Source organism: Choloepus didactylus, chromosome 4 (genome assembly GCF_015220235.1).
Source record: "Choloepus didactylus isolate mChoDid1 chromosome 4, mChoDid1.pri, whole genome shotgun sequence".
Taxonomy (NCBI): Eukaryota; Metazoa; Chordata; class Mammalia; order Pilosa; family Megalonychidae; genus Choloepus; species Choloepus didactylus.
The window spans coordinates 118,753,238-118,780,522 of record NC_051310.1 but is presented as its reverse complement, the minus strand read 5'-3'; the positions used below and the strand labels follow the sequence as shown (position 1 = coordinate 118,780,522).

At 38.7% G+C, this 27,285-nt stretch overlaps 1 protein-coding gene across 3 annotated transcripts in view; it reads right to left on the bottom strand.

Moving 5' to 3' along the window:
• RORA (RAR related orphan receptor A) overlaps positions 1-27,285 on the bottom strand; it is a 715,442-nt gene that overhangs the window by 74,751 nt on the left and 613,406 nt on the right. The window contains exon 1 of one of the 3 annotated variants that reach the window (XM_037833808.1): positions 11,147-11,280. The exons of the other annotated variants lie outside the window; for them this stretch is intronic. Coding sequence (XP_037689736.1) covers positions 11,147-11,177 — 31 coding nt within the window. The 5' untranslated portion in view covers positions 11,178-11,280. Of the gene's footprint in view, positions 1-11,146; positions 11,281-27,285 lie in introns of those variants that run through there. 3 annotated transcript variants of the gene reach the window in all.

Genomic DNA, 27,285 nt, shown 5'->3' with positions numbered 1-27,285 from the left:
ATCAGATGGCTGCTAACCAACCTTCTTCAACAAGAGAAGCCTGAGTGCAAAACATTATTTCTAGCAAATGAAAACACTCTGAAAACACTCAAGCCATCTTAACAGTCAAAATGAGTAGTTTTGCCAATACTTCCCCTAAGCATAGCCATTGAAATTACATAGAAACGTCCAAGACACTTCAAAAGGGATTCTGAACCCAACAGCAGCAGGGGGCTTAGAAAGTCTGCCAAAACTTTGAGACATCTTAACTCATTTTAAACAACTTTGTTTCTCTGCAATGGTGGAAACAAAACACGTCTGTCCTACATGATTTTGCTTGTGATAGAAACACATTGGTTTTGAAACACATGTTTCAAAGGCAAATCTTTTTTTTTTTTTTAAACAATACTGTTTCGGTACTTGCTCTTATGGATGCAACTTATGCTAGAGGAAGATAGTTGTTCATAATCTTATGTCTAAGACAAATGTGGATGTGTGTACAATCTCTTAAATATACACATGCAAAGTAGGCAAAATGCTAATCTTTAAAGATCTTTGTTGACAAAGACACGACTCTAATTTCATTTACCAGCTCCCATCAGATTTACTTTTCAAACTCCTCTATCACTTCTGGAACTGTTGGATATTATCAAACCCCACTGGGAAATTCCACACAAAAAGGAAATAAGGTTAAGGCACTTACAATCAAACCACACTGCTATCTTTCTGAATAAATGTTTCAATGAAACCCAAGTTCTTAGTGATATCAGGTCTCAAATGAGGAAATATGATGATATTTTTCATGACAGAATTTAGTTCTGTTATTTTCCTTTTATAGGTTGACAACAAAGGAGTTACATTGTTTCTGCTTGCTAATAAACTATGAACAAATACATTAGGTGAGTCTCAATTTCTTTGGGTTTCTGGCCTGGTATAATTGGTAAGGACTGAAATTACTGTCATGTGCCATGGTTAAGACTATTCCAGAGTTTCCAATTTTAAGCAGTACTACCCACCCCCTACCTACTCAGTTTTAACCCAACCATCAAAAGTTGAAAAGGCTCTGGGGCTAGAATCTGATAAATGAAGTATGACTGTAATTTACCAGAAGTAGGTCTGGGCACATTTATTATTAACGAAAGTTTGCTGGTCCTTAAATGCATGTAAATAGTGGGCAAAGTAATCGCCTCTTTCTACTTTAAATTTTCACTTCCAGGAGGAAATGATTAGCTGATTGAAGCACCTATAGCAATCAGGGGTTGAGACACGGAACAGGAAACTAGGAGGCATTGGTTTACTTCTTCCATGTGTTGAACAGGAAACCAGTCATTATTCTATTTTAATAGGAGCATTTTCATAGAAGTGTAGAGCTGGAGAAGATCACATTAGCAATTAGGTCTAACCCTCTGAATTTTACAAGTGGGGAAAATGAGTAATTGAGGTAACAATGCAAGTATTGAGTAGTAGATCTGGGACCAGAACTCATGCCTTCTCCCACCTTGCAAAGAGGAGTTTCTATTATATAACAACCGTTTCGCCTCACTGGGGACCTGGTGACTCATGTACAAGGTTAAGGGTGTTGGGCTTCAGGAGTTTCTCAACCAGGATCATGTGGGTAGTTTTAATAAATTATCAATGCTTAGGCCTCAATTCAGAACAATTAAATCAATATCTCTAGGAATGGGGCCTAGGCTTCTGTGTATTTAAAAAGCTCTGCAGACAGTCTAATATACAGACAAGACTGAGAGCTAAAAGACCAGATGACCCTTAAGCTCCCTTCTGGGTCTGTTACAAAACATTCACCATCAGTTGGAGGAAAACTTTTGTATTTGGTTCCATGACTTTCATCCATGAGGCCACTAAGCATTTCTATAACATTACACTTTTTTTTTTTTTTTTTAATATATATATATGTCAGCATAGCTCTTGTCTTTATCTGTATTTGTCTGGCTCATTTATGTTTACTTAGATAGTCTATCTGTTCTCACCAGAATGTACTCTCTGCTGTGTTCCCTGTTGCACCCACAGTCTTCAGCACCACATCCGCCATGTGAGTGGGATATTGTGCTATTTTCCAAAGAAGGGGTGGGGGTGTTAGAGTTGCTATGTGGAAGGGCACAGGTCCCTTCCTCCACGTCAACCAGAGTAGTTCCTCTTTTATCTGTCCCCAGACCAGACTCTGCTGCATAAAGGCAGGGCTGTGCCTGGCTTATTCAGACTTCACCTCCAGTGTCTAGACATTGCCAGATACATGCCAGGTGTTCAGAGCTTGAGAAATGTCATCTTGTTAAATAGGAAGTATTGACAAACTTGTCAGGCACGGAAACTTTTGCTTTGTTGCTGAAAAAAGCAACATAGAAGAGATATCAGTGTTTCCACTGGAGCTGACCCTGTTTCCATTGAGTGGCCACAGTGGTGGCAAGACCCAGCACCAGCACACACTGAGGGGTAAAATGTACTGTGTCTGTCATGTACAGCTTTATGAAGAAAGGGAATAAGTGCTTGGAAATAATCACAGTCCTCCTACCAAAACAGCCTCATGGTTCTCTCCTGTTTGGATCATTGGGGTAAAAGATTTGGAATGTACACACTGGAGTCCTTCTATATGATGGTGGATAGCAGGTCCTAAGAAACTGGAAGACTAACTTAAGTGCATTAATAACATCTAAATAGTGGGAGAAATTGCTCCTGTTCAGCACTTCTTCCACTCTGAAAAGATATTTAAGTGGACTACAGGGAAGCTTATGCTTCCCCTAATATCATTTACTTTCCTGGGCCCCACCTTCCTTATTAGTAAAAGGAGATGGTTAGACTAGAGCAGTGGTTCCCAAACCCAGCTAGTCTTCAAAATCACCAAAGGAGCTTTCAAAAATGCAGATTTCTTGGCTTCAATCCAGATGACTGGAAGAAAAAGCAGTGCAAGTGTTGATGGAGAATGGACATTTAATTTTAAATGCTTTCCACTTGATTGTGAAGACCAATGACGGTTAAGACCCATTGAAAGACTAGAGGTTTCCATGGCATATCCCAGCTCTGTATTGAGTTCACCAAGTGAAGCAAGCCCAAAGACCACCTTCATCAGAAACACACAGAGACACTTTTTAGATATGTGCATTGCTGGGCCCCCACTACACTGACTGAATCAGACTCTTGTGGTGGGGCCCAGAAAGCTGCCTTTTAAACAGGCTCTCTAGGTGATGCTTTGCACCCTAAAGTTTCAGAACCACTGCTTCAGGCGGTGGTATAAGGGTTGCCTTATTCAATTATATTAACATTTAATTGGGTCATCTTGCATTTTGCAAAATCTTCTTTATTTTAAATGGTATGTAGCTCATAGAAATTGCAAACCCCCCAAGACTCTTAAAGCAGCCTAGTCTGGTTAAATATGGCTGCTGATTTCTCAGTGCATTTTTAAAATGCTGATTCATGGCTTAAGATACATGCTTGGGAAGAAGGCGTCTCAGTTTTATTAGAAAAGTACACAGGTGGCTTTTGAATAACCCAGCACATAGTAGGCACGTTTAGGTATTTGCTAAAACAAATTTATTTACTCATTTATACTTACTGTTCTACAGAAGATTTGAGGTAAGATAAACAAATTAAAAGAAGAAAAAAGCTAACAAGAACTGAAAAATGAAAATAAACTTCTGTGAAAAAGAGAATACTTCTCATGTAGTGAAAGAATCACACTTCTAGGTGGCAAAATTTGAAAAATAGTTTGCTTCAATAACTGATCTGAAACTTAACCACAAGTCTTCCCTTTTGAACCACCATGTTATAGCTATGATGGAAAGGTCTAAACAGGTTTTTCTTATTTTTTCTTGTTCTTCATGAAAACATGCAATTTCATATTTATATTGAGAACAAGTGAACACCGTCATCCTTTAAAATCCTGGTGAGTACTCTCATTATTATCCTGATTATTTCAGCTCACAACAGAAGCCTTGACTTCTTGAGCACTGCAAAATTCATGTAAATTTGCATGCTCACACCTCTGTGTAGCCAACAAAAGACTTTTAAGGAAATAGGAAAATCAATACTTAATGTTTTGATTCCAACCCAGAAATCAGACTATATTCATGATTGTTTCACACTTGATACACTACTGAAATGCAAACCCATGATAGTTCACTTGCATTATCTATTTATTCTAATACTTAAATAAACGTTTATCTCTATTTCATGCAGTATTTTAAAGCTTACACTCCTATGTTTTAAAAATCTATGTAATGCACTCTATTTTACTTGTTTGGCAAACAATACATAAATTAAGTGAATCAAACAGTAAATCAAACTATTAACCAAGGGGTTAATAATTTCTGCATCCACGTTTAAAATTGTTTTATTGCCAAGAAGAACTGCTGTAGAACTTCTTTCTAAATGTTTGTATTTTTGGAAAAAAGTAAGCGCTCTCTAGCAAGGGAAAACACTGGATTTAGCTGATCAAAAAGATTGACAATATCGTTTTAAAAACATATTCCAGGGTAGGGGAATAGAACTGAGGTTTAAACTTTGAAAAAAAAAAATACAAGGATTACCGAAAAGGTCATAATAAGTGTTTAATCACAACCCAAATCTCACTCACACTTAATATGGAGCCAAACAGAATTTTATAACTCAGATATAATTTATCTTAAAATAACTTTTCCACTTCCCTTCCTTCCAAGAAAACTTTTAAAATCCAGTATCTCCCCTACAGTTACATTTCTAATTTTGTATATAAAACAAGGAATTATACTTTTAATCTGGATGTAGAATGTCCCACAGCAATTGAGAAAATAATTTCAACCTTTGACCTTTCCCACTAGCCTGACGGGAAATTCATTGGCACCATTAGGGCCTTTAGCTTTCCATGAGTAAATAACCACTAGATGGCAGCCTTATCTCAGATCTGACACACCACTTTGCAGAAAAATACCACTCTAATGCTTCTAAGGTTCCTTTATTTTTGTAATAACTTTGATTTTCCAAGATATTTAATAATCAACGTCAGTTGAACTAAAAGTATCCATAAACATGTCAAAAGTCCATTTCTCAAGTTACAAGGATATCACAAAGACTGGTCATGAGACAGGCTCAAGATACAGCCGAGCCCATGTGTCTTAAAAAATTTATAACAACTCTTTTTCTTCTTAAGTCATTTCTTCCTTGGATAAAGGATTGAATCAACCATAAACAACTGGTACTGGGGTTCCATTTTTGGCACCAAAAATTCACGAGGGTGGGATGACAATAAACCTCTGCATAAGAGAAACAACTGAATTATGAATTATGAACAAAACAGAGCAAAGAAGGGAATCATAGATAAAGGGTTAGAGGTGTGTGTGTGTGTGTGTGTGTGTGTGTGTGTCTTCCATGCTACTGGTCTTCAAATTACTGGCAATCTTTCATTTGAAAGATTGACTAAATGTGTTCTACAAGCTCCAAAGCAAAGGAGGAAAGGATTTGGATCAACAGATTTAAAAGTACAAAAGAGAGTTGCTTAATATATGCAGACTTTTCTAATTCATGACAGAGTAAGTTACCTCTAAAGGTACTGAGGTCCCCATCATTGGAGGTGTTCAGGCATACTCAGACAATCATTTGGCAGCAATGTTGTGAAGCAGACCCAAGTGCCAATGAGACATTTATCTGAGTGGCTTTTAAGGTTTCTTCTATCCTTAAGACTACTACATAAAGCACATTTGCTTATTTGCTTTCCTACATACATGCCTCACTCAGTCCAGTAGTCAGATAGGTGAGCGGGCACCCACGAAATGAGAAATGAGCTTTAGCAGATCTATCTATTGGAAACTTGGTACACTTCAGGTGATTTTCTTAAAGACAGATTTTCAAGAGTATTATGTCTACAATCATGCCCCTTAGCTGTCATGGAAACAAACAGGACAGCACTTTAGAGCACAAAGATTCATGAGCTTTCTACTATGCATTCTGTGTTCTTTAGGAAAGTAATGCTTATATTTCACCCAGATCCTCTCATTACAAGAGGACTTAATGAAAATCATGGATGAAGAGAGCTAATGATAAGCAAATAAGAATAACCCCATTTGCACCAAATTGATTTTATTAAATAGTAATTTAAAGATATTAGGCTCAGCAAAGCATTACATAATTCAATCTATTTTTTCCCTTATAAATGCCAGAGTTATAATTTCCACTAACTAGACAAAGTTATATCCAGGACATTTTCACATCATCCTCAAGGGGAAGCAAGATGAAGGTAATAGAAATTAAGGTTCTAGTCCTTGCGTCACCATGTATCAGCTTGAAGAGCTTGGGTACATCACATAACCTCTGTCAGCCTGAGTTCCTTCAACCAAAGAACATGAGACTATCAATGATTATCCAGTGAGGGTTAATGATATAAGAGTGTTTGTAAACTGTAAAGCACAAAACAAATATAAATTAATATCATTGCCCTATTTATGAAATGCCTAGTAAACTTCAGAGGTAAAGAACTCAAAAGCAAAAGGTGAAATCATTGGCAAACCTGGAGATTACACTTGACTAATTCCTTTTTCATACCCATTGGAACAAAGACTTTAAAGTTATTTTATTACCTTCTTATAATATGATGAAGGCTAACAAATGTCACTTAAAAAAGAAAATCTAGAAACAAAAGATTTCAGCTGCTTTCTCACATTGTGCCCACTGGCTCTGGCTAACATGTTGTTATGTCTGGACACAGCCCTATTAGACTTTACAGAGAAGCTTGTTCTATCACATCATTTGCGATACTGATAGATACAAAAAGCTCTGCCTATGAATTTCTCGGTAAATAACACAAAATGCTGAGGTAGAAGGGAGGTATCAGTGGAGCCAATGGAGGGGCTAGATGGGAGAGAGTGTGTAAATCATTCCACAAAGGTCAGTATATGGTCTTTGAGATAATAGCAAATGTCAATTCACACCTGAGTGTCACTGGTAGATCTCCTGGATTTTACTTTTAACAGAGAAATATGAAAAAGGGTAGCTTCTGACTCTGTGTGTCTAATTATGTTTTTTTAAATTAATACATATGAAATATATAGATTAAAGCATCTCTGATTTCTAATAGACAGTATATGAACATTTAAAATGAATGGAGAAAACATTTCCATAACAAGATATTCTTTCCATACAAGAGGTTTTCTTGATCTTTAAAATCCTGTAAGAGAATCTGAAGACCCTAAACTCCACAATGACCTCTGCAGATCTCTGTATGTAAGAATGTAGGTATGTATGCATGTATGTATATATCCATCTGTCTATCCATCAACTTTTTCTCCCAGTGAATGGTCATTTGCAAATACTGCTTTCTTAGGCGCTTTGGAGCAAGTTAAAAAGTGGCTGGGTGCTACCATAGGTGCTTTGCAATTATCTATTGCTGACCTCATCTATTTTATTATGATTCACTTTGGCTGGGAGGGAAAGATGGGAGAAAAAGGAGTCAAGTGACAACTATTAATATTTTTACTAGTATATTTGCTAGGTACATAAAAAAGTAAGATTTAAATCACACTCACATATTTTAAAGCAGGAACTATTTCTACTTAGAGATTGTATTTCATAACCGGCAGCATTAAAGATATTATATGGTAATCAATTTAAGTTGGGGGCAAAATGGTTTACTTGAGCGTGACGTTGTTTTGTGTCTCAGTGATATGAATGAAATATATGAACTCAAGGGGATGCCCATGAAAATGGTGCTTTTAAAATGCTTTCTACTTCGTACAGTGTCCGGTCCCCTCCCCCTCCCATGGACAAACTGATTTAGAGATTCTCTTTGTTTTTAGAAGAACTGACCATTGCTTGCCAGATAAATGCTCTGCTCTGTGGTGGTGACAATCTGGGTTTTCTGTTTTCAAGATTCAGCTATCACCCTCTTCCAATCCTACCCATCAAAGGTCACAAAAATGGGACAAAATCCCAGCTAAGGGATATCACTGAAATGGTGATTTAAATGAGACCAGGAATAGAATTCAGATTTCACTTGTTAAAAGAAAGGCTAAGTTCTTAAAAACTATAAAACCACATTTATTAGAGTTGGAAATACTAATCAACAACATAAACCATATTTTAAAAACAGTGAGGTGCCTCACATTTGCACATGAATCTAGTGGGGCAGGGATGGGGGAAGAGTCTACCCTGTGACAGAAATTCCCTTTAAGCCTCCCTTCACTTTCATAACTCCATTTACACGAACATGGGCTGAGCTGAGCACTCATGAAGCAAAGCGGGATATGACCTGCTGAAACTGATGAAGTGCTTGAAATTTCCTTTAAGTACTCGGCTGCCGTATGACATTTGGCTGATGCACTTTTATGATGAGCAGAACAAGTGTTCCCCTAATTATAAACATTATCACTGCCTCTATTTGCCCAAACAGCAATCCAAATGGTATTGGAATTTTGTTGTGAATTAAATAAACAAAAAGAAAAACTGAAGGATGAGAGTAGAGTTGCTCAAATGAAGATTTATTACTTCTAAGAATGAAACCACTTTAAGCTTAAACTTATTTGACAACTAACGCAGAGGAAGGATTTTCTTCTTTGTTGAGTTCAAAAGGCCTGATTTAACGATGTTTAAAAAACATCAGTAAATCAGCCAACAAAGAGACATTTCTCTTTTATGGTTGCTTGTTCTCTCCTCCCTGGTCAACATGCATATGCATACCAAAAAGCTATATTGTAAAGAGCGTTTTTGCTTTGCATGAAAAACCTAATTATACAAACTCTCTTACATATGGAACCAATTTCAGTATTAAAACTGGGTGGGAAATATTTAATATGATTCTGGGCCAATCCTCCCCCCTACCCCCCCTTAAATCTGATATGGAAACATTTACAGCATTCCTCATTTTCCCACAAACTGTTCTTCTTCAGTTTAAATTTGCACCAAAGCAAGATAATCCCATTAAAATACAGGATGTTATGATATTGGGAATGAAATATTCTACTTCTGTAGATGCACTCTATTTCTCTCTCTCTCTTAGGCAGTTGAGCTTATAGAAAAATTGCCAGTCCTTCTGAGCTACTTTTCTCAAAGCACAATAGCATGAATCTATTATTTTATGGCAGCCAGAGGTCATTCCAAGACAAATGTGTGGGCCAAAGCTTTGGGGATGTGTGTGAGATTCTCATGATTCTATTAGTAAGGCATGGTATGGAACTTCACTTTGTACTAGAACTACAAAAGCAAAAGTCTATGTACAAGAAAACATCAAAAATAAATTAAAATATTAAACTGTACTTTATTATTTGGGAGTTACTATTCACTAGGAAAATAGCAGTTTAAAATGCTTTAGCCTCTTCCCCCTCCACACACACCAATGTCAACCCAAATCAAACTAAATAAAATGGATGAGTGGCACTGACACCCCCTCCCATGGCAAAATCTATTTAATGACTTAAAGAAAACAACCAAAGAAAATGTCTTAACTACAAAGACCATTCCAGTCACTTTATGCTTGCAGGATTACTGAAACTGTAGCAAACAGCAAAAAAGTTTTGTTGGGGTGGGCAAGAACATAATTTACATGGAAGTCAATAACAAAACTTCAACCATTTTTTTTTTTTGCCCAAAATGATTTTCAGTGCTTAAAGAACGTAGAGCGTTGATAACTTTTTTCTCTTTTACTATATCTATTGCATACTGTAAAAGTGATTAATTCCCATTTCCCACAAACCATAGAGGAAAAGATATAAAATTTGCCAAGGGCACATCCTAAGGAAAGCTTTCATCTCAAGCAGCTCATCTTATTGTCCAGTACGTTTCAGCACGTTAATAATTAATAAAAGAGATGCCACCCAATCTCTAAAGAAGAAAGGCAAAGCTCGGTGATCCGAAAGTAAACCCAGCAAAGATACCGAACTGGCGTCCTTCATCCCGGATTGCAACAAAACCCCAACCTAGCAAATATTTAGCCATGCCGGGCGCCCGCATGGGTGGGCAGAACCCGTTGGACCGTAGCTGCGCAAATCGGTCGCGTTAGAGGAGCCCTGACCGCCGCAAACAGATGGGGCTTTAAACCTGTATGCGGAGCCATCCGGCCCCCGAAGCCGCTCGCGCAGATTATCTTCGGCGAGGAACTTGCAATCGTACAAACCCACAGCACGCTCGGGCTGAGTTTCCCAGGGGCTGTTTGCAAAAGTCATAAGAGCATTCGGTTTTTCCGAGCCGGCACAGGCGACTTCCTGCACACCTCCAAACTTTAGCTTTCCCATCAAAAACTTCCCTGATTTGCCAGGATTTCTTTCCTCCTCACCTGGGAGGGCCTCGAGCCAGTCCCCGCTGACATCCTGCCACCAGCCCGGCCCAGCTAAGCAGTCCCCGTCAGGACGGAAGGTCGGGTGGGGAGGCTTGGCAGCGCGAACGGCTGTCTGCGTCTAAACAGCGTGGGTCGGCCCTCACCACCGTCTAACCTTCCCCTCCGCCCGCGAATCCTGTGGGCAGATAAGTTCTCTCCCCACAGACATTCACAATCTAAAGTATCAAGGGGGGCTGCGCTGCGGCTGCGGGTGGCAGTCGAACGCGCCTTAGCACGCTCCAGGCGTCGGTCTCGCTCCGGTCCGGGCGCTTTCGGAAGTGGCCGCGGCAAGGCGCAGCGCGGCCCCACAGCACTTTCTCGGCTGGCGGCCTCTCGGGCGCTCAAGGCCGCCGGGCAGCCAGCGGGGGAGGGCGCAAGGCCTGGGGCGCTGACCAGTCCCGGAGGATGACAACGCGTCCGCGCGTCGCACGGTCCGGTCGCGGCGGCTCCAGCAAGTAGGCCGGAGCGGTCCGGGGTGCGGGCGCTGGGGACTGGCCGCGGGCGTCCCCAGCCTCCTCCGAACTCCTCAGACCCTACCCTCCCTTCCCCAAACGCGGCGACTACGGCAAAGTTTCTTCCAGAAGCTCCGCTGGGTGCCAGGCGGATCCGGACGACTGACAGGAGCCGGAGGGGGCCTGCCCCTGCACCTTTGTCCTCAACAGGAGGCAGGCCGACCCTGTGGCCGGGCTCAGGTGGCGCCGCTGCGGTGGCCCAGAAGGCCCTGGAGGGGCTCCTGCGCCCAGCCCGGGGCAGTACGTGCGCTCGGGCAGGCGCCCCCCCCACCCCGCCCCTCGCGCGCCCTCCTCCCCTCGCGCGCCCTCCTCCCCGCCCCCGGAGCAGCCAGCCCCCACTCGACCCCTGCGGGGCCCCCGGGCTCACCTTTCATCGCTGCGATCACAAAATACATCATTTAAGCCGCGGTGCGGAGAGCACAGGGAGAGCCGATGATCCGACCCCGGAGCCCCTCTGCCGCCGCCGCGCCGCCACCGCCCGAGCCACAGCAGCAGCTGCCGCAGCTGCTCGCCCGCCGAGAGCCATCCCGAGCCATAAGAGGCTCCATGTGACCGGCTGACATCACGGCCGCCGCTCTGTTTACACCGCGCCCCTCCGCTTCCTCTCAGGGCGGGAGGCGCGAGGCTGGCGCGCCCCAGCGCCGCGCCCCGCCCCGCCTCCGCGGGCAGGTGAGCGGTGGCGGCGGCTCGGCGGGTCCATACCGGCTTTGCGTTGCACTCCTGCGCCCCCAGCCCGCGCCTTCTCCCCGCCTCCCAGAGCACCTGTGGCCGCCCGGGCGCTTTCTGCACTCAGCGCCCGTGGAAAGCGTGCCAGTCTACTTTACCCTCTCCACCTGGTGGAGCGAGAGGCGCGCCGCCCGACACCACTATTTTATTCCCTTTCGGAAGCCCCCCGGGGTCATAATGCGCCCGTTCTTTGGCGGAAAAAAAGGATTCGGCCGGGGGGCGGCAGTCACCTTAATTTCCCAGAGCGACACAGCTCTATTCGAAGGGTACATCTCCCTCCAGGGCCGTGGAGAACGAAATCACCGGGACCGTCTTGGCCTATCAGGGAGTGGAGTGGGTTCCTCCTAAGACTTTCAGGAGAGCCTTAGCCTGGCCACAGGAACCCTGCGCACGCAGATAAAACAACTCTAAAATCCGGGTTTACCTCCAGGACCACTGATCTCTGGAAGGAGAACGGAAAACTCCGTGAAGCACCCACATATACTAGAATCTTCAGTCGATTTGAACGCTAAATCCCAGGCTCTTCCATGTACAGGTTCTCTCCAGAGAACCCATCTACAAGTAAAAAGAGACTCTAGTTTCCACACTCTAAAAATGAGATCTTGCAGTACTTTGCACGGTAAAAAAACAAACAAACAAACAAAAACGGTCTCTAAAGGTCAACTTTGTGAATTTTAACTTGCAACTACGACTTAATTCTCTCCAAACTTTGAAGCTCAATTCTTTTCACTAGGCTTATGGAAACTTAAATCATGTCATTATTATTTTACAGATGAATCTCCTTATGATGAATGTAACATATACAGAGCATGCATTATTGACAAGTTTGGCAAGCTTGTTTCTAATACTGAGCATTACAGAAAAATTCTCAAAAGCCAAGTTTGAGTACCTACTGCAACATATTCCTTTATGCAATTTCAATTCTGATTTCTGTTGGTCCTGTGTTCTATTTAAAATCTTAGATGGTTATTAAGATTGTTAATATGTTGCCTACATGGTGATTAAACAGGGAGAGTTATAGCTTTTTTCTCCCCATATAACTAAGTTGCACTTGCCACTGATTTTGCCTATAATTTAAAACACATGGAGGCAATCAGCACTGTAGAAAACGATTCATATATTTCCCACCCCCCAATTTCAAGGCAAAATTTACTCTTCCAAACATTTACAGTGTTCTGATTTAGATAAAAAAATTAATTGTACCTAAAACCAAGCCATGGATTTATAAAAGTTTGATTTCAGATAAAGTCATCCTAGTACAGTTTTTTTTCCTTTAGAATTTTTCCAAATAAAATCACAAAAATAAGAAAAGACAAATTATAAAAGTGTGAAGCCAAGACCTACCCATGTTAACTCAGCTGTCCAGCCATAGCAAAGTGGACAAGAGTCTCAAATGAATCAATCAAACCCACTATGATGTTTACAATTATGAAATTAAATCACACCATGTTCCCATGATGCAACTACATCTCTCAGCAAGGCAACGCCCCATGGTTACACTGACACCACTGTTCATAATTGTTCTAGATTTTGCTTGGGCTCACAAAAATATAGGCAGAAAGGGTAGCACCAAGCTATCCTATAGGTAGGTCCCAGGTACAACTTTATTTTCCCCTTGTATGGGTAAAGGATAGAAAAATATCAAAGACTGCATGCTTATAGGTATGTTCTTCCATATTCATTGCTTATAGTATTTATTTTCAGGCCATTTCAAATGAAATCAATAATTGAGAATGACATGTAATGTGACATGTGCTGTTGCAATTACAAGTAGTAGAATCATTTATCATATGTTCCCAATAGAAATATAATCTCCTAACACTTATTTGAAATATTTACACATTGGTTCAACAAAAGACATTTCCAGATAATGTAATTCTGACCTTGCCCTTCAGAAATGCATTTTATTCACATCCTACAACTAAGGAGCAACAGAACTTCAGATATTAAGTCTTAACCTTCCTGTGTGGCTACATGCAATTTGTAATACAAGCCTCTATTAAATGTCTTCAGCTTTTAACCCAGTGTATATTAATGTTCTTTATATTTAAACCCAATACTCTCATGAAACTTTGAAAGTAAAAATGAGAGACTGTTTTTGGTTTTTTAAAATGCCCTTTGAAATACAAATTTTCCATAGAATTAAAAGTTCCCAACCAAATAAATCAGTTGGTAGTGAACGGATCTGTATCTCCCTTTAATATTTTCAAACTGGAATCAGACACGATGCATGTGCCAGTACAAATGTCTATCCAATTTAAGAATAATTATTTGGATTACATTAAATAAATGCTTATGGAATGCCTATGATGGGGAAGCAATACTCTTTCAGTTTTCCTCTTTTTACCAAGTGTTCTGAAGAAACATAAAAATAATACTGCTTACATGAAGATAATTAAATAGGATGGGAATATTTTATCATCAATGGGATTATGTTATATATTAATTATTGACTCAAATTTTTCTGTTGGATAATTACAGAAAAAAAAAAGGCACACAGCACACTTATAAACAAATGTCATTCATTGGAGTACCCCAGAAATGGTCACAGCCACCATGGTGCCCTTTATGCTGGGTCTCACACTGGCTTTTAGCAAGGACATGGTTAAACACTTCTGATGCCAGACTGTTACAAAATGCCAATGTGCAAAGTTCCATGTATTTCTGCAGGAGTCTAGCCTGGAGTTTAATCAGTAAATTGGTGCCAATCTTTCCACTTTCAGAAGGTAAAGAAATGATATTTGACTTTATGAGAGTACATTTGGTTTTTCACCACACTGGATCTGATCTCATGGCATGACATCCTGAATGACACATTTAGTGCACCTGGAAGAATAGTGAACTAAGGGATCAACAAATGTATCCCAATTCTGCAACTGGCTTTTAGTACAAAGGTGATGTTAAGGTTTGCTTATGCACGGGAAAAGAGAGAATTTTCACTCTGTAATTCTCTCTCACCCAGGCCCCATTTGTCTCTCTCCAATGTGTGGCAGCTTGTTAATTCAATTAATTTCTTTCTAGCTGAACAAGAAAGGGATCAGTGAAAGGTTAATGTGGTCCTAGGCAGCTTGATTCAGCTGAAAACAGCCACCACTGCACTTGCAATGTTTAGGAGCTGGGCCATTCTGGTGGACATAGAGCAAGGAGACCACGTTTCCAACAGACAGACTAAATGGGGTCAGACCAGGAGAGTGCTAAGCAAGACTATTTGGGAAAAGACATAGAAGGGATACATTTATCTTCAATAAATCCCAGCCTTAATTAATTTTGAGTCTGGAAGGAGCATTTATAATACTGGTGAGACCTAGAAACCAAAGAAGGTGACAGAAGGAACCACCTATTTATGAGTGTTAAGGAGGAGGGGATGAACAGATAATATAGCTTGTCTGTCTTGTGATTTTAAAACAAATATAAAAGTAGATTTAAATATAGTATACATATACATATTCCATGAAATATGGGGGAAACAAAATGTACTTTGGTGGTAAGAGATATCTTCAATTATGTGTGTGTGTGTGTGTGTGTGTGTGTGTGTGTTCATATAATGAACCACATTTACTGAGTGGCTATTATGTGGCTAACACTGTGCTATAAATGTGAAGAATTAAAAAAGAACGACAGCAGCTCTGATCTTGAGAAGTTCACTAATCAGCTGACCTTTGCTCTGAAAACTCTATAAGGGTCAGTTCCCAGAATCAGTTTGAACAACCCCAAGGAGGGCTGCTCGTTGAAAAGATATCTGCATAGCACTTTGCCACTCACAATTGATAGAAGGCTGCAGCTTATTAGCGTGGCTATTAAGGTAATGGGATACCCGAAGTGAAAGATTTAGCTGGATGGAGACAATGGTGCAGGGATTCTGGGATTTCGGGAAGCAGGTATCCCATGCACCTGTTAGGAAATTCAGAGACATGACATGTGTTTTGTAACCCTCACAATGAGGAAAAGGGTAAAGTTCACAGGTATACCAAGCTGAGCAGCCTCCACAAAACAGGCAGATAGCAGGTGCTTCACTATGCATACACCTGCCAAGGCAGCAAGGAAAAAGATGTAAACCAGAGGCCAAAGGGCCCTCCATCTCCCTATGTTCATGTGGGATTGTCCTCACCCCACTCCTAGAGCTGTCAGCACAACAGCCTAGTCAGGAAATTATTATTTTTTAGTTAAGGGAGTAGGAGAAATAGAAGTGAATTTGGAACCTGGAGCCCTGGGTGCTAGTCTCATACTTGCCACTAGCTTTTGATGTCACCTTGGGCAAGTTATTTCACTTCTCAGGAAATCAAGCCCCTCATCTGTAAAATGAGGGAGTGAGAACAGACCTCAAACAGCTACTGTGACTTTAACAACTGCTTTTGGGATCATTTCTCATCCACTTTTTAGGAACATCATCGTTAAGTCTTCTCTTTACTGTCTATGATTACTTACTTCTCCAAGAAGCCTTGTTTCCTGCAGCTCTGTGGTATGGTAGAATGAGCTCTCACATCAGACAAAGCTGGGCTCAAAACCAACCTCCATCCTACCTACCAGCTGAGTGACCTTGAGCAAACTTTTATTTCCTCATATGTGAAATAAGGATAGTAGAGCCTTATAGGGCTGCTGGGAAGATTAAATGAAATAATACAAAGAAGGTGAAGAGTAATTATCTCTTAGAGGAGCTTGGGAAGTGGAGCCGCCATCACCACCACCACCAATCCCTATGTTGTTATACACAGAGAACCTGTGCCTGACATGAAATATTGACCCTTAATAGTGATACTATAAACATGCGCTTTTCTAAGCACTCTACAATTTTACAGCTACATACATATATGCACACATATATATATATATACATATATATATATAGTTTTTTTATCAACAAGCATTTATGGACCACTGCTAAGTATCAGATATAGAAAGATGAATAAGAGTTACACTTTGACCTAAGAAGTTTTTGGTGTCTTATTTCCTACAAGAGAGCAAGCTCTTTGAGGAGAGAGTTAATTTATGCCATCACCCATCCAACAAACAATGACTAAATGTCTTGTGAGTGCATTACACTGTGCTAGGACATGGAGGGGGAAGGATAAAGATGAAGACATCAATTGTTCCCTCAGGGAGCTTGCAATCTACTAGGAAAATGAATGTAATGCTTATAATGTATAAGGCAGAATGTGTGACACACACTCTGAGAGTTCCAGAAAATAATGTGCTATGGAAGTAAAGAATAAGAGAGGTTACTTTGTGAAGGGTTAATCTTAAGATTCATGAGAAAATGGACTTCATAGAGGAGGTATCATTTGGGTTAGATCTTAAAGGACAGATTGCAACTTAGGGGATGGAAATGGGGATTAGAAGGAATGCAGAACACAAGTAAAACTATAGAGATAGAAAAGGTGTTTCTCATTTAAGGAACAACTAGGAGTGCAGATTTTCAGTAGCATAAAGTCACATACTAAAGCTCAAAACGTAGATTGTAGCTATTTCTTCTGTATTCCCTCAAAGTGCCTAGTATGGACCTCTGAAAACTATACACGTTCAGAAAATGATTTTGAAAAACAAATTGAGGGCAGAAGAAGGGAATTGTGCTTTAAAAAATAAACCTCTTTGCAGCTTGCCTATTTCATAGGCTTATTGTAAAGATTAATAGTTGGTTTGATAGTCATAAAGCTCAATTACACCTAATAAAACACATAGAGCAAAAGAGTTCCACATCACAGCACACCGAGGAAGAATAAAACTGGAAGTGGGTGTTATTTCATCAGAGTGAAAAGCTAAGCAGAGTATTTTAGGATGAACAAGATAAATTGAATGTTATTTGATTTTGTATTGCATCCATTTCAGTTCTGAAAATTATCTGAAGCAGTTCTATTAATATAGATGCTTCGCATATAGACCATGTGTTATTTTTAAAAGAACTATCTTAAATATATATTTTCAAATAAAGGAGATAAGATAAGCAGTTACAGATGGTTTTACCTATTTTTGTCATACATGATCAAGAACCACAGTGTAACATGGGTTTCTTTGGGAAATCCGAGTCTCATGGCTAGGAGAGTTCCAGGAGCAAATGCTGGCATTATTTTGCTTTCACAGAGAAACTATGTTTCTGATCAGTCAAGGAAAGTAATCAATTATTCTGCATTATGAAATACTCATTTTATAACTATTGACATTTCAGACAGTTGTGCCCCTGTCAATAGTGGTTTTGATGCTCACATTTAAGCTCTAGCTTTAGGATGGGATTCATCTGGGCTGATAGTATCTGATCAGAAGTCTATTCTCTCCCAGAAGTACATCTATTATTTATGTCCGGTACGGCACTGAGGAAGTGTGTTGCAAGGACGTTATAAAACAAGAATAGATTTGGGTATTTTTTTTATGTTTTAATAAAAATGTGAAATTCTTCTAAATTTGTTAATTTGTATTTTTAAAACATAATCAACATCTTTCTCCTGAATGAAAACTGATTGCTACTTTTTGTAAGATGGGGGTAGATTAAATTAGGTATCTTCCACTCTAAGCCTCAAAATCCACATAGAATTTTTAGTGTCCAGTTAAAATTTGTGCTCCCAAAGATAAAATCTCCAAAATCAAAATGGCCTTCCAATAACCACAGATTACCGCTGCTGTGGCTGCTGCTGCTAATCCCTCCCCTACTTGGCTAACAATTCCTGGGACTTGTTCTGTGGCAGGCACTTTTTTTAATCATTTGAGTCACCCAATAACACTCTGTACTTTTATTTCTCTCATTTTACAGATGAGGAAACTGAGACAGAGAAATTAAGTTACTTGTCCAAGAACACAAGGCTAGTAAGTGGTGGAACTGCCATTCCAACCTATGTAAACTGATTCTAAGGGGTCCACCCTTTATGATTATGTTATGACTCTCAAAAATACTTTTAATTTTCCCTTGAATTCAGCAGTACTCGGTATTTTGAAAATAGCAAACTGCCTTCTTCAGAAATCAAAAATTGCTATTCTAATAAAATTTAGGCATGTGCGCAAGAAATTCTTTTATCACTAGCTCCTGTAATTGAGTAAGGTTAGCATGTGTCATTATGAATTATTGCACAATTTAGTAAATTATTTAATTACTTACTAATGAAGAAATATACTGTACATGGTTGTAATTATACTGTTTGAAAACAATGTTGCCAATTGTATATTTAAGAAATCACTTGCTACACATTAAATTAACTCTTGAGGGGCGTTCTTTTGAATTTTGGAATAAACAATTCTAAATATTGGTAAGGGACTGTTAGCTAGGAAGGAAAGGAAACTGAAAAATACAAAAGCCAATGCTGGCATTTATAAAGATTCCAAGCAAAACAGAAAACAAAAAAAACAACAATTTCACAGTTCATTATATTCTACAGAATAAAGTATAAGATGAAGACATTTACCGATTCTTACAAATTGTATCACTGCTGCCCTTTCCATAAATAGTTTTTGCAACATATGTCATATAATATAGCATTTGGTTCACCTATTTTAATCACCCAACAAATGGCTTTGATAGCATAATAATCTTAAGCAGAGTAACTTAGTTTTCAGAGCACTTGAATAAATTATTGTCTACATTTATTAAATGACTATAGTGATGCATGGCCTTATTTATACAAAGACAGAACACAGCATTGAGATGTTTTGACAATACCTCTTAAGTAAAATACAGATAAAGCAATTTTTAAGATGTCTTAATAAAAGTTAGAAAGAATGACTTGTTTGTGTAAGCTATGGTATACATTATTGAGAAAATATTGATATGCATTATTGAATTTGTTTTAAAGGCTGAAGTACAATAATAGTCTCAGAAAGCCCCACTGGCCCCATTGTTCCAAAGGTTAGGTACATGTTGTACTGTGAAACTGACTTTCATAAATTAGAATGCAATGGTGATTTGATTTACAACCTCTTTGTTCCTTGAAATATAACAGAGAAAATGTGACCAAGATATTATGAACAAGGAAGAATAAAAAATGGGAAGATCAGACTATGTAGACACTCAATAAGTTATGTGGTAGGTCCACCTGCTTCCAAGGAAGTGAGCAGCTACATCGTCCACGTGTGACAGTTACATATCATCAAATAACCATATATAAGTGAGATAGGGGATATTATATACTTGTACTGTTGTCTCGTTTTCTCTGTTATCCCAAGGTCAAACTGCTGTTTAACTGGGTAATTCCAATAAAACAAGGGTTCTGTCCTCTTATAAATAGTTCATATATTAGAATTATAGTATAGTTTGCAGATCTCAACATGTCAAAAAACCAGTAAGAAACTATTTTCTGTCACCATGTGAGATTTAGGCATCACAAAAAAGGAGGAAAGAAAACATGTTTTATATGTTCAGAGTGACCACTGTTCAATTCATAGCGTTGATTTTACACAAACAGTATTTTATCAACTAGGACTATCATAAAAGCACATGGGGTGCTCTCTGTTTTAATGGTAATTTCTGATGTTGCTGTGGCAAACTAGAAGAATTGAATTTTAATTCATCTTTCAGATCTCAGGGTTCCCCTCCATTTTTAATTAAAATATAAATTACAAATAGTAAAATTTGCCCGTTTTGGCATACAGTTCTTTGAGTTTTGACAATTGTGTAACCACCAATAGAGTCAAGATATAGAACAGTTATACCCCACATCCCCAATTCCCCTGGGCCCCTCGGTAGTCAACTTATCCTTCCACCCCAAACCCCTGGCAACCACTGATCTGTTTTCTCTCTCTTTTGTCTTTCCCTTAAAAAATATCCTTTAAATGGAATAATACATTATGCAGCCTCTTGACTGATTTCTTCCACTTAGCATAATGTATTTGAGATCCATCCATGTTGTTGAGCATATCATTACTGTGTACCTTTATAATGTTGAGAAATACTCCATTCCACAGTTTGTTTATCCATTCCCCAATTATGGGACATTGGGATTGTTTCCATTTTCTGGCAATTACAAAGAAAGTTACTATGAACATTTACATACAGATTTTTGTATAAATATGTTTTCATTTTATTTGGGTTAAATGCCTAGGAATCGGTCTACTAAATCATATAGGAAGTATAAATTTAACTTTATAAGAAATGCAAAATGGTTTTTCAAAGTGGCTGTACCATTGTGCATTCTAATCAACAATGTTTGAGAGCTCCAGTTGTGCTACCTTCTTACCAGCTCTTGGTATTATCAGATATTCTCTCTCTCTCTCTCTCTCATCTATCTATATTTTTGCTATCCTAAGGTCTCAGCTTAAGTATCACTGCCTTCAGGAATCCTTGACCACACCCCTAGTCTATATAGGGCTTGCTTTGGGCTCCCATTCCTTTTCTTCTCTTTGTGTAAACATGACTCTTCATACTGTTTGTTGTTATTGTTTTTGGTGACCATTTATTACATTTTTTGACCTCTTCCCTCACTCTGGACTCTAAGAGACAAGGAACACATCTGCTTTACTCACCTTTTATCTCTTATAACCTAGTGCCTGGCATATAATAGGTATTTGATAAATATGTTTTTTTAATGAATGGATACTTATTTGAAAGCTGCATGTATAATGGAAAGAGCACTGGATTCGGAGTTAGAAAATCTGGTTTCCCATCCCAGTTCTAATACTTAGTGGCTGTGTGACTGGGGACAAGTTACCTGTATTCTTTGAGCCTCAGTTTCCTCACCTACAAAACTGGAAAATAACACTTATCTCTTAAGATTTTTTTAAGATCTTAAAATTCAGTCAGTGTCCAGCACACTCTTTGTACTCAATAAATAGTAATTGGATTGGAATGGTTTACTAACTACAGCTAGATGTTTGTAACTATATGAGCAATACAAAATAAACTGATGGACAGTGAGTTTATTTTGGAATCCAGATAGTGTCAAATTGCCATATATTTGGTGTTATACATGTATTCAGAACCTCCAAACAGTTAAGAGAATTTTCCACTTTAGAAGTAGATGTTTTGTCAGTCTGTCAACCTAGTCACACTGTTCAGGATAAAAAGTCATAAACTATATAGGATGAATATGTCTTAAAAGAACTGATGATTTATCTGTCCCATTTCAAAAATATTTTCTGCATGTGTAAAAATGATTCTTCAATTACATAGTTAGAGTTTGGACTCTCTGGAAATAAGATATATATTTTTTCTTTTACAAACACTCTTGAAAAAAAAACCAAAGAATTAAATTTAATTAATACGCAGAGTATGATTTCGTCTGAAATGCTTTCTTTCAAAGACATATTGGTCCCTTAAGGTTTCAAAGCATAAACAAATCAAATAATTTTTATAAAATTATCAAAATCCTCCTGTGTGTGACTAAAGCTAACAAAATAAGCTAAATGCTGAAGTACGACGGGAAAAAGCTACGTAAACAATGCAGTGGTTACCTCACTCAAAATTTACACAAATGATTGCCTCACAAAACTATGATGATCAGATACGATAAAGTGACACTGTTGAAGATTATTGGTCTTCAGCAAATGCAAAATACGATGATTCATTCACAAAGCAAGCTAATGGAAGGGAGGGAGAGATGTTAAGTTTGTGAATTTGATAACAAAGCAGAACATATAGGTAAAAACACAGAATCAATCATTATTTCATATGAAGCTTTCATTGTTTCCTAACTTACATTTATATTAACTCATCTTGAGATGATGTTTTCTAAACACATAAATTCTTAAAAGAAACATAGTAACAGGTCAAAATCAAACCTAGGGTTTAAAACATCATTTGCTGACAGGCATCCTCCGAGTGTTTTCCACAGAGGCATATCACTTCTGATTATTTCCAGGCTATTTTAAATGATCTTGGACAGAGCTACCGAATGACTTGTCAGGGAATAGGAAAACATGACACTTCTCCAGATTTCTTCCCAGAACATGAAATATGGGATCATCCTAATAGAATCAAGGCTAGTTTAAAAACAAGTTAAGCTTCACTTCAAAGCTTTCAGTTTTAACTGAGGGAATGCTTCTAACATATGGCAGCTGGGCTCTGACTCACAGCAAACTTCAAATTCTGGCCAAAAGTTCTGTTTCCTGAGATTATGTCTGATATGCCTGTGCATCCCTGGTGGGGCCCAGCAGGCATTCAATAAATGCTATTGTCAGAATGAATGAATTAATTAAATGCTTTCTAATTATGTGTCACATATTCTTCCATCAACAAAATCATCCCATAGGAAAGCTGCAATGTACTTGCAATTCATATCTATGAGATGATCTATTCTAAGCTTCTTCATACTTTTCTTTTTTTTAAAAAATCACTAATGTTCAACTTGGTCTTTCTTGATTTTTTTTTAAAAACCAAGGTGTGAAAAGCACAGAAGCATTTTCCAGAAGATGAAAGACAACTACAGTTCTTAGAAAGTTTCATTCATATGTAGCATGTGTGTGATTATTTTTAAATCTCAGCTAATTATTAGACATTTTTCTGGGAACAGACTGTGGGTGAGGCACTGGGAGATATTTGAAAAAGGAAGTCAAAGAGAAAAGCCCTACGCTTGCTTACACACCAGACATTGTTATTAAGACTAGTAGAGGGTGTGTGGGTTTCCAATATATCCACAGCTGAAGCAAATGGTTATCTAAAATAATACTAAATTAGAACTGTTGCCAGAGAAGTATAAGTGATGGCAAAAACAGCTTTTATAAGTGGAGATATTTCTTTCAAGAGCCTGTATGAAATGGAACATGGCAGACAAAAAGAAAAAAAAAGATTCACAGATACCACTAAAAATCCAAGAAGTGATGTTCATGTATGTGCATAAAAATGCATCCCTGTGGACTTCACTCAGAGACTATTTACTCTTATGTAAGGCAGAATCTGACAACCTTGATATCGAATTTTCTAGTATGTAAAAGATATTTTTAAAAAGCACAACAGAAAGAAGTAGAGAGTTTTGCTCATAGGAGCAAGGAGAAACAACAAAGTTTGAGGGAAAAGAAGAAAAAATGATAAAAGTTACACATAACTCAAAAAGTACAGCAGCACGGGACCATTTAGTATAGGGACAAACAACTGGCCGCACCTGCAGAGCCTCTGAGGACATCCTGTATTACAGCACACTGTGCACAACATAATAATTAGTTTATAATACCTTTGAATCATTAAGAATGGATTAACCCATGAACTTGAAGATGACAAAGACTTACATAATATATTTTGAAAGTTTCTCCCCTCACCCCCAAATAAAGTAAAATAGTTTCGGCACTTACAGAAATAAGCTTATATGGAATATATCTTTTTCCAATAATACCTATGAATGAGGCCTTAGTATACAGGCCTCAAATATAATCCTAATTACTTAGGACTTTACAATCAAGGTCTTAGTTATTCCAGTTTTAGTAAGCAATGTTCTGAAGCCTTTTAGAAAAATAAAGAGCTTTCCATAGTAGGATAATTGTTTTATACACAGATATTTCACTCAATTCTAATATTAGCCAAATATCAATAAAATAAAAACTGTTCAAATGTCCCCCTATTAAAGCTAGAAGGTTTGCAAAATATTATTTGAATTATGTGTTCAAGGCTGAGGTTTAAATATATTATTATAATAAGATCTTTGTCATTATTGCTATTTATATAATAATATTTGACCTGCTGGAATGCTGAGGAAGGAAAGTCTAGCAGTGACAAGTTCAATGGAAAAAAAAATAAGAAAACATAGGCACAGCTTGGCACTGTTTCTACTTAGTGCAGGTAACGTGACAGATTTTTTAAAGTATGCTTTATACGTGCACACATAGATACCGATACCTTCTTCATGGCTGCAAAAATTCTTTTTCAAAACTGCTAGCCTGTTTCCAGGGGAGCTGCCAAACATCCATGAAAACCAGTTAATTTATTGGAGGCACGGAAATCGCTGCCTTTCCACCTGCCAGGCTCGACCCACACTGTGCAGCCTCCACAAAGGATGGAATGGAAGGTCCTGAAATGAATTCTCTTGGCTCCATCCTAGACTTAGGAAGAGCGAGTGGGCCACTGCTGTGAATGCCTGGGGCCAGGAGTTTAGATACTTTCGGGTTTCTGTTACTTTCACTCCATATATTATCCAGGCTTCAGAGAAATGCTTTTTGTATTAAAACCACCATGACCACCTCCAAATTGTTATTAAATTTCACATTATCATTACTGTCATTATTGTTGTTGTTATTACTATGTTGCTATTGCTGTTAATGAGAATGCAGTTTAAAGGCTATATTTGAAGCTTACAAAGCCCTTGGAAGACAGCAGTCAGGGATCATTATCCCCACTCACAGATGGGGCACGTGAGGTTGGTTGATTTTGCCTGGTCACACTCTAATGGTACAGCTGGGACTTGAACCAGAGTTTCTGACTCCCAGTCTAGTGCTCGCTAAATGCTGCCACATGCTAGAAATGGAAAACTGATTTCCTGTTCTTCAAAAACTTATATCCTGAGCCATTCAGGCTGGCAAGTAGAAGGAAAGTTTCCCATTGGAGAAGGGTGTTTTAAAATGAAACATGAGACTGCCTTATATTTCTTCAGAAAATTTTTGTCACTAATTATACTTTCCTTTCTGTTTATATACTTTTATATTATCTATTCATTCCTGCCATAATAGATAATTTACAAGGTTCCTCAACAATGTTCTATCAATGAATCGTCAAATAATCTTTAATTAATTGAGCCTCCTAACAATCTACAGAAAACTAATTCATATGATACAGAGCAAAAATCAACCCTTGGTCATGTCTGTTGTTTCACAGTTTCTAGTCCTTTCAGGTAGACAGAGCTACATGTAATGTTTGTGGGAGGCTCTGGAGCCAATCATGACGTTTTCTCCAGAAGTTAAAGTTATATTTTGAAGTCACATCTCTTCATTTTTATGGCCCTGCTTTTTAATTAGTTTATTTAAACCATTCTTGTACCTTCTGAACTTTTATCCATTCAGTCTGGAGAAAGGGGAGTTGCAGGCAAGGTGTATCACATGTGTTTACCTGTAAAGAAGTTCCTCTGATTATCTAAAACTAACCTCCTTTGACATTTGAGGGATGCTTATTTGGCATCTGTCCCACAGAACGTTGCTCTTATCGTTTTTGCTTGGTATGAAATACTGAAATAATTTAGAAAAGAATCAGAGCAGGTTGTATTATCTTTTTTTTTTTTTTTTAAATTATATTCTTGGTTCTAGGACTTTTGACAATAAAATATGTAAAATACTTGGGCAAATTAACACACAACATTTATCTCAGGGATTTTACAGGGAACAAAAATGTGGTAGCCCTAGAGTTAAATGGTTCATATTAAGTCTAAAAGTAGAGACACTGACAGGCCCAGGAATAAAATCTTAAGTTTCATTCCTATTCAGTGATCTGATCCTTTGGTCTCACTCCAGGTATAGACAATAAATATATATCTGTGGAAAGTCCACAAATGGTAATTAGGTGTCCTAACTTTCATCATTTGAGATGATCAGAGATGAAGCTATTTCTAAGACTACTGCCATAGCAGAAACTGCTGAACCTCAATAAAAAGTGAGAAGACACAGAAGACGCTGATAAAAAAGGAAATCATGGTACACTAATCCCTATCCTATCACCAAAGCAATTGCCCATAGAAGGGCCTCCACAATTGCCTGATGAAAGGCACAAAGCATGGACGACCCACTGTGGAAGCCAGGCCAGAGAAGTAAGGCATGGCCTCTTCCTCAGAGGGCTGAATGGCTGGACTCCTGGAAATGAATAGATAACACCATTGCAGAACAGACACTTGAGATGAAAGCAGAAGCCAATGAAAACAGAGGAACGGAGGAAAACCATCAAAGAAGTGAAAAATAACAAAAGTCCAGTTACTGATGTGATCAGCACCCAAATGCTAAAACTGCAGCACGAGAGAGCTGTTTGAAGCTGCTAAAGGGATTTAATACAATCTGGAATGAACAGAAATTGCCAACAAATAGAACAGAAGGGCCAACCGAGAGACCTTAAGGAAGGGCAACCTAATGGAATGCGAGCCCTGGAAAGAGCTCACTTTGCTATGTCCTTTTGAAGATCTCCATCATTCTAAAGTGCTGTTTAAAACACAGGCACACAGACACACACAGACACACACATAGACACACACACACACACATACCTCTCTAGGGTCTGTGGGGAATTTTGATGGGAGCTGCTCATCAAAACTCTTAAATAATGCAAGGCAATGGCAACCCATCCGATCTTCCACTCTGCGGACCAGGAACAAAGAACAGACACAGGTTTCATCAAAGCAGCCTCTAATCTTTCTAGCACATCTGCAATGTCCATCTCACCAGGGGCGACCTTCGGAGTGAACTTTGGGGGTGATGTGCTCTTTGGTTTTGTCTGTGTTGCAGTTTAATTCAGCAGGAAGCAGGCTGTGGCTGGGAACCACAGTACAAAGAAAATCACAGTAAGGAGGTAAAAAATGTGGGGCTGATGGACAATAAGTGAGATGAAATAAATGACTGGTCGTTTTTTATGAGACCAGCAGAACAAAAAAATATATATGCTAGGTTATCACTTTCAAGGCTCATTTCCCATTGCTGACCCTAAGAAGGTAATGACAGAAACAGCACAATTGAGCAATTGCACCCAGATCAGAGAGAGAGACAGATAGAGAGAAAGAGAGAAAGAGAGAGAGAGAGAGAGAGAGAGAGAGAGAGAGGGAGAGAGAAAGAGAGAATTAAAGGATCAGGACTGTCTCCAATCCAGGGCAACCATCCGAATAAAAACTTTCAAGGTCACCCAAGCACAATGCGGATAAATTGCATTGTGGAGCAACCTATAGACTTTTAAATACATATTTAAAAAAAAAC